Source organism: Lycorma delicatula, chromosome 12 (genome assembly GCF_047948215.1).
Source record: "Lycorma delicatula isolate Av1 chromosome 12, ASM4794821v1, whole genome shotgun sequence".
Lineage (NCBI taxonomy): Eukaryota > Metazoa > Arthropoda > Insecta > Hemiptera > Fulgoridae > Lycorma > Lycorma delicatula.
In genome coordinates this window covers 48,363,934-48,378,027 of record NC_134466.1, presented here as the reverse complement: position 1 = coordinate 48,378,027, position 14,094 = coordinate 48,363,934, and the positions used below count along the sequence as shown (strand labels likewise).

Here is a 14,094-nt window from a genome sequence, read left to right as displayed (position 1 = left end):
AATTGAATATTTATTTTAATCATATAATAATATCCTATGTGAAATATATTAATATTCTTATTTTTAATTATTATTTTTTCTTTAATTTCAGTAATACAATGTGAGATATGTTAGCACATAAATTAATAAGAAAATGTGATGGATGAAATGACAGGTGAGAAACTATTTGAACCTTTATATTAAAGCTTTATATAGCATACCCTTTTTTTCTAAACATAATTTTTTTCTTTTATTATTACTTTTTTTATGGTACCAGTAAGTATGAATTATATAAAATGAACAACAAAGATATTGCCTGTCACCAATTTTTCCTTTTAAATTTAGAGGATATTTTGTGAGGTTGGATGGTGACAAGAGTGAAAATTATACTGGGTGATTAAAAAACGGACTTCACAATTTTAAAAGCATGTAAAAATTTATTGAGGAAACTTACAGATTTGGTTGAGGTCTCATTTCATAGCAAAACACATCAAGTTTTGACTCATGTAGTTTATTAATTCTGAATTCATCCACCAGTACTGTTACCAGTGTTGTTAAAAATGGATACATTTACTGGTTGGAACGTGCTCACTGTGTGTTTTGGTTTCATGATTTGCAGTCAGCAACTGCAGTTCAATGTAGTTTGTATAGAGAGTACAGCAGGGTAATTGTAGGCAAACAATTTATTCTTGGTACCAAAGCTACATTGAGATAGGTTGTTATTCCAGGCAGAACGGTCCAATCTTCTTCCAGGAGGCAACTGTAAATGAATCATCTGGACATGGTTAAAAATTTCCTAATTCCTCAGACTAAATTGATCAAGATGGACGCTATTACTATAAGCAAGATGGGACACCACCTCACTACCACCTAGAAATCCAAGATTTTCTTGATAGTCAACTCCCAGGACAGTAGATTGGTCATGAAGGTCCAATTGCATGACCTACAGATTTGACCCCAGATTTTGCATCCCCAGATTTGACCCCACTACATGTTTCTTGTAGGATTTCATTAAAGATCTGCTTATGTACCACCTTTACCTGCTGATCTTGTTGAGCTAAGACTCTGAATTAACACCTTAGCTGCAGAGGTAACGCCCGACTTGCTGGTGGAATTAGATTGACTTCAGGTGGAATGTATGTTGCATTACAAATGGAAGTCATATCGAACCAAAGTGAATGTTGGGTGACGAATTTAATGTGATTTTCTATGAAATGTGACCTTAACTGAATCTATAAGTTATCTCAATTAATTTTTATATGCTTTTAAAGTTGCGAAGTCATTTTTTAATCACCTTCTCCTGGTGTATATATATATATATATATATATATATACACACACACACACACACATATCAAGTGATGAAAAACATACTACTTAAATTTTAAGTATCTAACAATATGAGGAAATATTGTTGAAAGATTTAGAGAAATATCAGGACGTGTGATTATGTAATTTGAAAAATATAAGTATCTGGGTAGTGTGATATCAACAGAAACTATCTCAAGATGGAAAAGAGATTGGATAAGCCGGACAGAAAACACAAAAACTGAATAGATTACTGTGTATAAAAAACATAAAAAATAAAACTAAAACCAGGATGTATTATACTATATTATAGAGTATTTTATAATTTGACTTAAACATATCAAAATATATTTGAGGTAGAAAAGCATCCAGACTGGATCAGATTAGGAATACTGAAATAAAACAGAGTCGGAGCATGTGGTACGACATTCAATGAAATAGCAAGAAGTAACTAAGCACGAAACTTTTAAGTTAAAAAGCTAAATTTAAATTTGTTATACTTTCTATCAGATTTGGCTACCATAAATATAATTATTTGGGTTTCTATTTTTACTTTTACTTTTAATTCTAATTCTAAAAACCCTAATAAAAAAAATTATTTTAGTTTAGTTTTGTTAGTAATATATTGAATATATAATATTAATGAATTAAATTTTTTTATTATTTCTTTGTTTTTTTAATCATACTATTTTTATAAATGCCTTTTATTATCTACTGATGGTAATTGTTTTGCATTCAAATGCCAATTTAAATTAAGATTTTAAGTAAGAATCTTTAAATGATTTTTTAGAATACTCTTTTTTACAGTTTGGTATTTAAATTTATTTTAACTTGAGAATAATTAATAGTTAAAATGCAGATCTTTTTCAGTTTTTTCTTTTGTAAATATTTCTCAAACTTTTCTATTAAGTATTTATTACATAACCTTACCTCTTTATGTGATTTATTTATAGTTCAAATGAGAGAATATTTTTTATGAAAATATTATTCTATAAATAAGTCTTTAAAGAAAGCTGATTAGATTAACTTGATTTAGTAAGCCTTTATTTAATAATTACTTAAATATTTTAAAATTAACACCTTCAGAATTATTATATACCTTGCAGTGATTTTATTTATTAATATTTGCATAATAGGATTATCATTTTTATACATGAATATGAACTTTAACCATTCCTCTCTCATTTTATATATTATGATCCTGCTTTGATCAAGGTTTTCCTGTAGTTTCCCTTGATTTTTCTGTTTAACGCTGGACAGAATAATAGCTTTGAAAAAAGAATATAAAAGAATAGAATAATAGCTTCGTTATTATTCATAGATTAGTTCACCTATTCCTGACACGATCTGTATGTTTATATCACAGTATTTAGAATAAAATAACTTATTCAACATACATAACTTTATATTTTTTACATGCTTATCTAAGTAAAATATTTATTTGTTAACATGTGGAATTATTCAACTGAACTATGAATCAATGTAGTGGATTAAAATTTACTTCCCTTTTTTACATGTAAACATGTCAAAAGTAAAGATTTTTTTTTATGCAATATACAATTAAATTTCTTTAATTATTTTAATCTTATTCAAAAGAAAGTTTTTATAATGTTCTAAATTAAACTTATTTGTTGTTTTACCTTGACAGATAGTATATGTCTGCCATATTTCAACTTTTCTTGAAAGATTTCTTTTCAAACAAAATCTAGAAATTTCTTTTCAGAAATAAAGGTATAACTCAGTTTTAATTCTATATGTGTAATAATAAGCACAGAATATACTGTATATATATTATAGTATTTATATTTTATAAGCTATCGAGAATCATGAAAACAAATATGTTAAGAATGATATATTATGCCTTTTTCCACAGCTTAATTAATTACGGAATTATTGCATGGGGTGGTGCATACAAAATGTAAACAAACTTAATATAGTCCCTCCTGAAAAGAATATTGAGAATAATAAGTAAAAATACTTTTAGTGCGAAATTACCTATGAACATTGAAGTTTTCTTACCAATCATTTAATTACAATCACATTGAGTTACAAAATAATTTCATCAATTCCAATAGTACAAGAAAAAATATATCCCAATGCCAAGAATAAATAAGATTATTAGCATCAAAAGCATTTATATCAAAGCTATAAAAATATTTACTCTATTGCCAAAAGATGAGTAGAAAATAAGCGTACACTTAAGCAGTAAATTTAAGGAATGGATTAGAATGAATATATAAGTTTTATATTTTGTTAAAATATTCAACAGGGTCCTTTAACTTGTTAAAGTGCTTTAGTTGAATTTTTTGAATGCTATGCTTAAAAGGTTGATGTACTTTTGGAAATATTTATAATATGTATATCTGTTATGTTTAAGTTATTAAGTTTATTTTGCTTTAGTATGTACATTCCATTCCTGCAAACAGGTAATCACTATTATCTCTGCAGGTGTACTGATGTATATTGACTGGTGAAATAAATATTTGTCTGTGTATGTTCTTAGGTAAATAATTTTTTTCTTACATTTTTTCATAGAATAATGATGCTATTTATAATTTTTTTTATAAAAGCGGAACAACTTTTTAAAGTTGTATTACTGGAAATCCCATTTTACATAACAATATGTTTTTTCCTTTTTTATTAAACTAATTAAATATGGTAGATTTAAGAAAAAAGTATTACATAATACATAAGACCTTGATATTAATTATTTTATTTATTTATAAACAGCTTTTGATTAATGTATTAATTTCTTATCAATTTTCAAGAATTATACTGATTTGTTCATGTCTTTATCTTATTTAGATTGTATAATAATAAATTATTATTTTCGTTTATTGCAACCTACACTAAAAAGATTCCGTTCTGGAGTTTTAATTTTTATGATACTTTGACAAACTAAAACTTTTAGCATACTTTTAAATATATAAGCCATCGAGTTGGTCTAGTGGTGAACGCGTCTTCCCAAATCAGCTGATTTGGAAGTCGAGAGTTCCAGCGTTGAAGTCCTGGTAATGGCAGTAATTTTGATACGGATTTGAAAAATAGATCATGGATACCGGTGCTCTTTGGTGGTTGGGTTTCAATTAACCACACACCTCAGGAATGGTTGAACTGTGACTACAACACTTCATTTACTGCTCTCATACATATCATCCTTTGAAGTAATACCTAAACGATAATTCTCGGAAGTTAAATTGGAAAAGAAAGAAGACTTACAAATATATAGCTAAGTACTAGAATTAGTCTGTCCTTTTTTTAAATATTTTAATGTAAACCCAAAATTGGATTGCACTGTAGTCTAATTTACTCTGCCTTTCCAAGTTTAATATAACATGTATTACAATCAATTTTCGAATAGCTCGTAATTGTTTTAATTCAGTAGGTTTCATTACAGTAGACATTTGTTTTTTTTTTTAATTTTTCTATAGCGACGAAATCATGGTATACTTTGCTATTCCATGTGTTTTTCGGCAAAACTCTCGTGGTAGTTTCGTACATAATGGAAACTTATTATGTTAAGGTATAACGAAACATCCTCTTTTTTTCGTGAAATTATTTAGTTTTGTGTGTAGTGATTATAGTTTATTGATAATGCTGAGAATTCTGAAAAGCCAGGTATGGTTATACGGGTTCATAAACAATTTATGTTTTACAATGAGTCTTCATAAAATTAATCCATTTCAAAATAAGTTGTATGTTATATATGGGTATTCCTCAGTTTATGACTTAAGCTGCTGTGCTGAGATGTTTCTTGTTAGTATTAACCTATTTTTTCGTACACAATTTATTTTACGTATATATAGATAATTGAGTTATAAAAAAAGTAGCTGAAGCTGGCTATGAATTAAATTATTTCTTAAAATTTTGTCATATTTGGTAAATGGAAAGAATATAAATTTCCAACTCAAATTTTTCAAATTTGAATTCAAATTTTTGCAGTTTGTCAAAATTTTTCCCATAGATATTAAAATAGTAATTTAATACCGCCTTCATTATTTTTATTATTACTTTGACATCATTATAATTTTATATTTAGTCTTTTGAAATTTAATTATTTATGGTAATGGGCACGCTTTTATTATAGATTAATGATCAGTGTATGATATGAAAATATAATTATAGTATTATTTAAAGATTTACTGTTAAACATTTTAACAAGGTCAATGTGTATGTATAGTTTTTGAAAATCATAATTAAAACTTTTAATTTTACTCATTTTCATTACATGTAAACATAAACTATTTTTTTACATGATAATTATTTAAAAATTTATACATATGTATATATAATGAACCAATGATGAAAAATTATACTGGAAGTCCTTGTATCTAATATAGAAGTATTTCATTTAATGTCAGTATATATATAAATATATATATTAGTTAAAATTTAATAATTAATTTAATCATTATGTAATGATGATAATCATAATAATTATAATATCTTACTTTTTGCACTTTAATTAGCTTGATGGTTTCTTTGTTTTTTAAGGATATGTGTTAATACATTTCCTCGACCTAGTTTACTTGCATATATTTAATATATACATTTGACCTCTCTTTTAACTGCCTCCTTTTTTTTCTTTTAAGGACATTGTCCTTATAATTTCCATTACTATATTATTTCAAAATTCATGTAATTTATATATTTCGTTATTAATTATATTAAACATCATAATTGCCATTATCATAATGGCAATTATCATTGTGGCCAAAATTATAATTTTATTAATTAAAGTAATGTTTAAGATTGTTTCGTTGATTGCAACAGTAAAAATTTAAAGTTTTCAACATTTTATTTAAAGTAATTTACTTATTTAAATTATAAATTATTACCATTGGTCATATAAAATTTCAAACCAATTTGTCTTTAAAGAAGTAATTTTGATATTATTAATTGAAAATAAATGGTTATCGTTCACTTGTATATTATATTAAGATATGGCATTTTAACGGAATAGTGCTCTGTTCAATATTTTTCTACAATATATATTGAAACAATCTTCATCTGTTGCATGTATTATCATGATTAGGAAAAGTTATTTGATAGAAGGTTTTACTTATTAATTACATAAATATAATTAAAAGGCATATTGATTTTTGTGCTTGATTTAAAGAAAACGTTATTAAATTAAAAATTTTTGTTTACTGCTGATATTTATGAATTGTGTAGATTGATTTTTAGTAATCTAAAATTTTCTATGTTTTTATATTTGTAAATGTAAAAAAACAATTGCTAAATACAAAAAAAAAATAATAAATTAAAACTTCTTTATTATAAAAAAAAAGAAAGAATTCATCTGTATTAAATTGAACAATACAAGCATTTTTGTGTTACGCAGCAGAACATAATATGTTGGCTTAAAAAGAACAAGTTTATATTCTTAATAAATTATGTAATAACCTGAATATCTTTCAATTCACATATTTTAAATTAAAGATTTTTTTTAATGAAAGGTTTATTATAGTATATTACTCAGGTTTTCCATTAATGGTTTGTAAGTTATAATTTTTAAACCATAGTTTTTTCATAATGAATTCCTTTTAAAAGATAATTATTGTTTTTACAAAATTTATTCATATATTCTCAAAATTTAAACTTCTTAATGTTTCAGTTTCAAGCATATTTTATAATGATTTATTTACATTTGACAGACAATAAGGTGAGAGTTTCTCCCTCTGTTGAGTGCACATATTGTGTACATCCTTAATATTTTTTATTGTTGAATATTATTAATTAGCTAATGGGTTGTTTTTTTGAACTGAATCTTCGCCTATGTGAATCTGATGATACAACGTACAATATCAACATGTAATAAATGAACTGCTACAGAATTTTTTATACATGATAAATTGTTATAGTATTTCCTTTTTTTTAGATCTCATCTCCTTTATGAAGTTTGGCAGTAATCGTGGATATTTTAACTTTTGATAGTTGGTTCTAAATAATTTTACAGGTATTTGAATTGATCATTCAAGGAATAAGCTTCTTCCTCTGCTTGTTTTGCTCTTTTTTATCTTTTCTTGAATGATAGTTTACAGCAAGATATTTCTCTCATCTTTCATCACTTTGTCTTAGTCAACAATTTTCTTATTTTTATTACATTCTTCATTTTTTTTTTCTTCGTACTTTATTATTGTTTATTATTTTTTCTAACCCAGCCTGATTTCAGTATCTGTCGATACATCCACATGTTAAATTCTTCCGATCTATTGCCATTATCATTATTAATTATCCATATTTACATTTCATAAAATATTACTGAGAGCACATAACATCTCAACATTTTCATTTTAAGGTGTTAACTAAGCTCCTTACTGCACAATACAATTGATTTTATTAAGTTTTTTTAATAGTTTGTTTAATTCTTGATGTAATTTTTTTACATGTGCCCATCACATTGTTAACAATTATTCAAAAGTATTTATTCTTCTTCATGTTTCTACTAACTCATTTTCGTTCCATAGATTTTCCCATTCTTGTGACTTTGCTATTGTTATAAATTTATTTATTTTTTGGTATTCATTGTTAGTTCATTTTCATTGCTACTTTCTACTACTAGATCAATGAATCTGTAAATTCTCCAGTGATTCACCAAAAAGTGAAAGGTGGTGAACAGAAGGTGGTACCTTCGTCAATGCTTTTTGAATTATGTCTTTTGAATATATTATAAATAAATAGTAACACTGAAAATAATCATTTTCTGTTTTATCATTATTTCCTGCGAAAACTCATTATTTCTCTTCATTTTAATTAAAATATTTATTAGTATAACAGTTTTTACATTTATACTTTTCTCCTTAAGCAGCTTAATAAAATGATATGGGAAAGCAAACGTATTGTTTTAATCAAGCTAGCAAGCGGACCACCGGGTTGGTCTAGTGGTGAACGCGTCTTCCCAAATCAGTTGATTTGAAAGTCGAGACTTCCAGCGTTCAAGTCCTAGTAAAGCCATTTATTTTTACACGGATTTGAATACTAGATCGTGGATACCGGTGTTCTTTGGTGGTTGGGTTTCAATTAACCACACATCTTATGAATGGTCGAACTGAGAATGTACAAGACTACACTTCATCTACACTCATACATATCATCCTCATTCGTCCTCTGAAGAATTATCTAAATGGTAGTTACCGGAGGCTAAACAGGAAAAAGAAAGAAGCTAGCAAGCATACATTTGCTGATCGATGCTCGTACATTTTAAGTTAACAAGTTAAAAGCAAATAAGGCCACTCTTGTTCTATAATATTACGTTATTTCAAATTAAATTAATATTTATTGTTATTTTCAGAAAAAATTACTGTATTACTTGAAATTTTATTTTTAATGTGAACCTTTTACTACCTTATTTAAAAAAAAAATTATTAAATTTAACATTTACTGTTTGTATTATAAAATAATACAAATTTAGAATTACTATATTTTTTTTGTCTTCAGTCATTTGACTGGTTTGATGTAGCTCTCCAAGATTCCCTTTCTAGTGATAGTCGTTTCATTTTGGTATACCCCCTACATCCTACATCCCTAACAATTTGTTTTTACAAATTTCAAACGTTGCCTGCCTACACAGTTTTTCCTTCTACCTGTCTCTCCAATATTAAAGCGACTATTCCAGGATGCCTTAATGGTGGCCTATCTAGTCTCTCTTCTTTTAGCTATATTTTTCCAAATGCTTCTTTCTTCATCTATTTGCCGCAACACCTACTCATTTGTCACTTTATCCACCCATCTGATTTTTAACATTCTCCTTTAGCATCACGTTTAAAAGCTTCAAACTTTTCTTCTCAGGTACTCCGATTATCCAAGTTTCACTTCTATATAAAGCGACGCTGCAAACATATACTTTCAAAAATGTTTTCCTGACATTTAAGTTAATTTTTGATGTAAACAAATTATATTTCTGACTGAAGGCTCGTTTTGCTTGTGCTAGTCAGCATTTTATATCGCTCCTGCTTCGTCCATCTTTAGTAATTGTACTTCCCAAATAACAAAATTCTTCTACCTCCATAATCTTTTCTCCTCCTATTTTCACATTCAGTGGACCATCTTTGTTATTTCTACTACATTTCATTACTTTTGTTTTGTTCTTGTTTATTTTCATGCGATAGTTCTTGCGTAGGACTTCATCTATGCTGTTCATTGTTTCTTCTAAATCCTTTTTACTCTCGGCTAGAATTACTATATCATCAGCAAATCGTAGCATCTTTAACTTTTCACCTTATACTGTTTCTCCGAATCTAAATTGTTCTTTAACATCATTAACTGCTAGTTCCATGTAAAGATTAAAAAGTAACGGAAATAGGGAACATCCTTGTCGGACTCCCTTTCTTATTACGGCTTCTTTCTTATGTTCTTCAATTTTTACTGTTGCTGTTTGGTTCCTGTAAATGTTAGCAATTGTTCTTCTGTCTCTGTATTTGAACCCTAATTTTTTTAAAGTACTGAACATTTTATTCCAGTCTATGTTATCGAATGCCTTTTCTAGGTCTATAAATGCCAAGTATGTCTGTTTGTTTTTCTTTAATCTTCCTTCTACTATTGATCTGAGGCCTAAAATTGCTTCCCTTGACCCTATACTTTTCCTGAAACCAAATTGGTCTTCTCCTAACACTTCTTACACTTCTTACACTCTACTCTCAATTCTTCTGTTTAGAATTCTAGTTAAGAATTTTGATTTATGACTAGTTAAACTAATTACTATTAATCAATTCAGAAAAAAAATTTCTATCTTATAAGATTTAATTAAAACTTTTAACAGTTTTAAAAATGTAATTATAGAAGTTTTATTTTTGTAATTTATGGGAAACTAATATACAGTTTTCTTATTTTTTTCTTAAAAAAAAAAAAAAGAAGTTATTAATCACAATTTATTAAGGCAATTTATCTTAAGCCTGCTGTAAACAGAATCTATCTTAAGCATGCTGTAAACATAATCACAGTAGTTGTAGGTAGACACTGTGGTTTGTCTTAGTAAACAGCATTGCATTTTAACTTTTGTAATTTTTGTATTATTATTGTTATTAGTAGTAGGAGTATTAGTTATAATAGTCATTAACTTACCTTTAGCAACAGCTGGGATGAATACTTTAAGTGCATTCAATATGCATTGATTTAATTCAGGATCGTTTTTTTTGCATGGTTCCGAATAAGTAGCTGAAATAAAAAATAAAACTTTTATTTTAATTTATTTATACCACCGAAATGAAGTTATATTTAAATAATAATAATAAAATGTGACCTTTTTTTATAAAGTAAATCAATTTCGGTTCTGAAATTGATTGATCCATTCTACAATACAATATGGGATTTCTTGTCAGGGTGGTACTTATGAATGTAACATTAAGTCGCCTATCAACAAAAGTCGCTTAAATATTATAAAAAAAAATTATTCGTTTGGTAACTAATTAGCAACATTTAAAGCGTATTTTCTTCTTATTTTGTAAACTTAATATTATTGTGAAAGCATTTATTTATAAAGTTAAAAAAGATTTTGGTACTTATTAACGCCACTGCAGCTACAGCTTTATTTAAAAACAAAGTAGTCAATCGGATTTTGGTGGAAAATGGGCTGATATAGAGTTTAACATAGATTCAAAACGGTCTCTTTATTAATTTTAATAAATGGTTATTTATATTTATTTGTGTTATAAATATAATTTAACCAAAGTTAACCTACGCTCGCTAACCTTGACTAACTAACAGGAGTGTTTTGATTTTTAAATAATAAATAATTGCAATAATTACTGAATTTATTAAATAAATACTCAAAAAATTACTCAATGGTGTTAATTAGTCAAGGTTAGCGAGCGTAGGTTAAGTTTGGTTAAATTATATTTATAAAATAAATAAATATAAATAAACATTTATTAAAATTAATAAAGAAACTGTTCATTTTCCACCGAAATCCGATTGACTACTTTGTTTTTAAATAAAGCTGTAGCTGCGGTGGCGTTAATATGTAAGTACCAAGATTTTTTATTAGAAGCACAATAATGGTGAGTTTGATTTAAGAAGACCAAATGTAAGGTTATTGAATAATTATTTTTTGTCTAAACCCAAAATTGTTTAAAAGGAATTTTTATTATTTTGCTTCTAAGATAAGATTTATAAGAAATTACCACAATTTGGTAAGCAAGACAGTGAGTAAATTTTTGCATTTTTCAAAAGAATGGTTACTTAAGTTTTTTTATGTTGAAATCATTTTTTGAACTTAAGTGGGAGTAAATTTGTTGTCTTTGTTTACCTAAAGTTATGTAAATAGTTTAAAAAAAAAAAAATAGATAAATAAGTGAATCCAAATATATAATCTTATAAGTTGCAATAAATTGGTAATTAGAAGCCAACATCTACTGGGTTATAGCTTTTTTTATTATTTATGAAGGAATTTTAACCTCAACTCTGGGTTATTCTCTTCCGAGGTTCCTTATTCTATAAATGTTAGCAGTAGATATTTTGTGCTGACCATTTACATTTTTGCTAAATACAGGTATACATGTTTATTTATGTAATCTCGTTGTACATCAATTCTGTATATTTTTATTTTGTAACATGTTTATAATTTTTCGTTTGTGTATGTTTGTTATACGATACTAATTGTAAAGTATCATTTTTTTGTGTAGTATTTTTATTCTTGTAGATTAAATAAAATATAAATCAGATAACTGAAGATGTAGGATGAACTAATTACGTTGAAGTTTAAAAGATTAAAATAGAACAAAAAGGAATGGAAATTAACAACAAACCAGTTAAGCGATTGACGTACATTTAAATTCTTAAAGGCCAAAGTTATGATTAGCGATAAAAATGCAGATTTATCTGAAGACAAGGTACTTAACTCTGTTATATAATGCCGTCAAACCAGTTAAGTATATCTGTTTTAATATTTATAAAAATAAAATGTAAGTTTTTTTTTTGAGAGTGCGTGATTGCGTATTTATTTTTAGTTATTAAACATTAAAAGTTATTGTTAATTAGTTCTTTTTGTTATTTCTCTTTTCATTAACTTAATTAAAATTTTGAGTTAAACTGCAAGGTCTGTTACTAATCAACTGTTTGTATAAACAATATTACATGGATATTATGTAATGTGTGAAATTTTACTTTGCGTAATAATACATCAGTAAACTTTTTTTTAATAAAACAATAAGAAATGAACGATTAATTGTTAATGCAACATGCAATTTTACATGTTGTATTTAAAGAAAATTTTCTATTTTATTTACATCTACGTATTCAATTTTTTTTTTACTGGTCAGTGTAAATTGATGAGGTAGTTTATGAAGGATTTTTTATCAACTGAATGACCTTTCTGATTGATAGTTTTACCTGATTTAATTTTATCAATCGACTGGTTTGATGTGCTTTTTCATTTCTTTTTATTTGTTGTATGCCGATATTTAGGTATAAAACGAAAATATAGCGTTCAGGCAAAGTTATGGATATCAGGGTTTTTCAAGTGTGGATAACCCCTTAGTCCACCCTTAAAAAAGAACCCAAGTTTTCAAGAACCCGTTAGTTTCCCTTTAAAGAAGAGGAGGGGTAGTTATAACCATTTCTTTTTTTTTGTATACCGTTAGAAAATTTAGCTTTAGTATGATGAAAGTAATTATTAAACTATTTAAAATTCCAAGTTTTAAGCCGATCAGATTTAGGAGTGTGAAGAATCCGCTCCTAAATATCTCAAAAATTTATGTAACCCAGATTTGGTCATACAAGGAGGCATCACTGTTTACATATTTTATTTTTAGTAAATTATAATTTTTTTTGAAAAACATTGAAAAAACTATATTTTTTTATAAAACATCGTTAAAAATCATTTATATACTTTTAAACAAAGTATATAAATAGAATGGATGCTAGTTAATAAAGAATTATATTCTTACATAACTATGTACAATTTTTTTTTTGTCTTCAGTCATTTGACTGGTTTGATGCAGCTCTCCAAGATTCCCTATCTAGTGCTAGTCGTTTCATTTCAGTATACCCTCTACATCCTACATCCCTAACAATTTGTTTTAAATATTCCAAACGTGGCCTGCCTACACAATTTTTCCCTTCTACCTGTCCTTCCAATATTAAAGCGACTATTCCAGGATGCCTTAGTATGTGGCCTATAAGTCTGTCTCTTCTTTTATTTTATATTTTTCCAATTGCTTCTTTCTTCATCTATTTGCCGCAATACCTCTTCATTTGTCACTTTATCCACCCATCTGATTTTTAACATTCTCCTATAGCACCACATTTCTTCTAATAAAAGCTTCTAATCTTTTCTTCTCAGATACTCCGATCGTCCAAGTTTCACTTCCATACAAAGCGACACTCCAAACATACACTTTCAAAAATCTTTTCCTGACATTTAAATTAACTTTTGATGTAAATAAATTATATTTCTTACTGAAGGCTGGTTTAGCTTGTGCTATTCGGCATTTTATATCGCTCCTGCTTCGTCCATCTTTAGTAATTCTACTTCCCAAATAACAAAATTCTTCTACCTCCATAATCTTTTCTCCTCCTATTTTCACATTCAGCGGTCCATCTTTGTTATTTCTACTACATTTCATTACTTTTGTTTTGTTCTTGTTTATTTTCATGCGATAGTTCTTGTGTAGGACTTCATCTATGCCGTTCATTGTTTCTTCTAAATCCTTTTTACTCTCGGCTAGAATTACTATATCATCAGCAAATCGTAGCATCTTTATCTTTTCAGCTTTTACTGTTACTCCGAATCTAAATTGTTCTTTAACATCATTAACTGCTAGTTCCATGTAAAGATTAAAAAGTAACGGAGATAGGGAACATCCTTGT

At 27.0% G+C, this 14,094-nt stretch overlaps 1 protein-coding gene and 1 long non-coding RNA gene across 6 annotated transcripts in view; one reads left to right on the top strand and one right to left on the bottom strand.

The window, feature by feature from the left end:
• LOC142333506 (uncharacterized) overlaps positions 1-14,094 on the bottom strand; it is a 38,676-nt gene that overhangs the window by 18,934 nt on the left and 5,648 nt on the right. The window contains exon 2 of the mRNA XM_075380763.1: positions 10,351-10,443. Coding sequence (XP_075236878.1) covers positions 10,351-10,443 — 93 coding nt within the window. The remainder of the gene's footprint in view (positions 1-10,350; positions 10,444-14,094) is intronic.
• The window catches only part of LOC142333507 (uncharacterized), a 92,373-nt gene continuing 82,975 nt past the window's right edge, over positions 4,697-14,094 (top strand). For 2 of the 5 annotated variants that reach the window (XR_012758619.1, XR_012758617.1), the window contains exon 1: positions 4,697-4,905. This is a non-coding gene — a long non-coding RNA (uncharacterized LOC142333507). The other 3 variants (XR_012758621.1, XR_012758620.1, XR_012758618.1) reach the window with 3 other exon arrangements.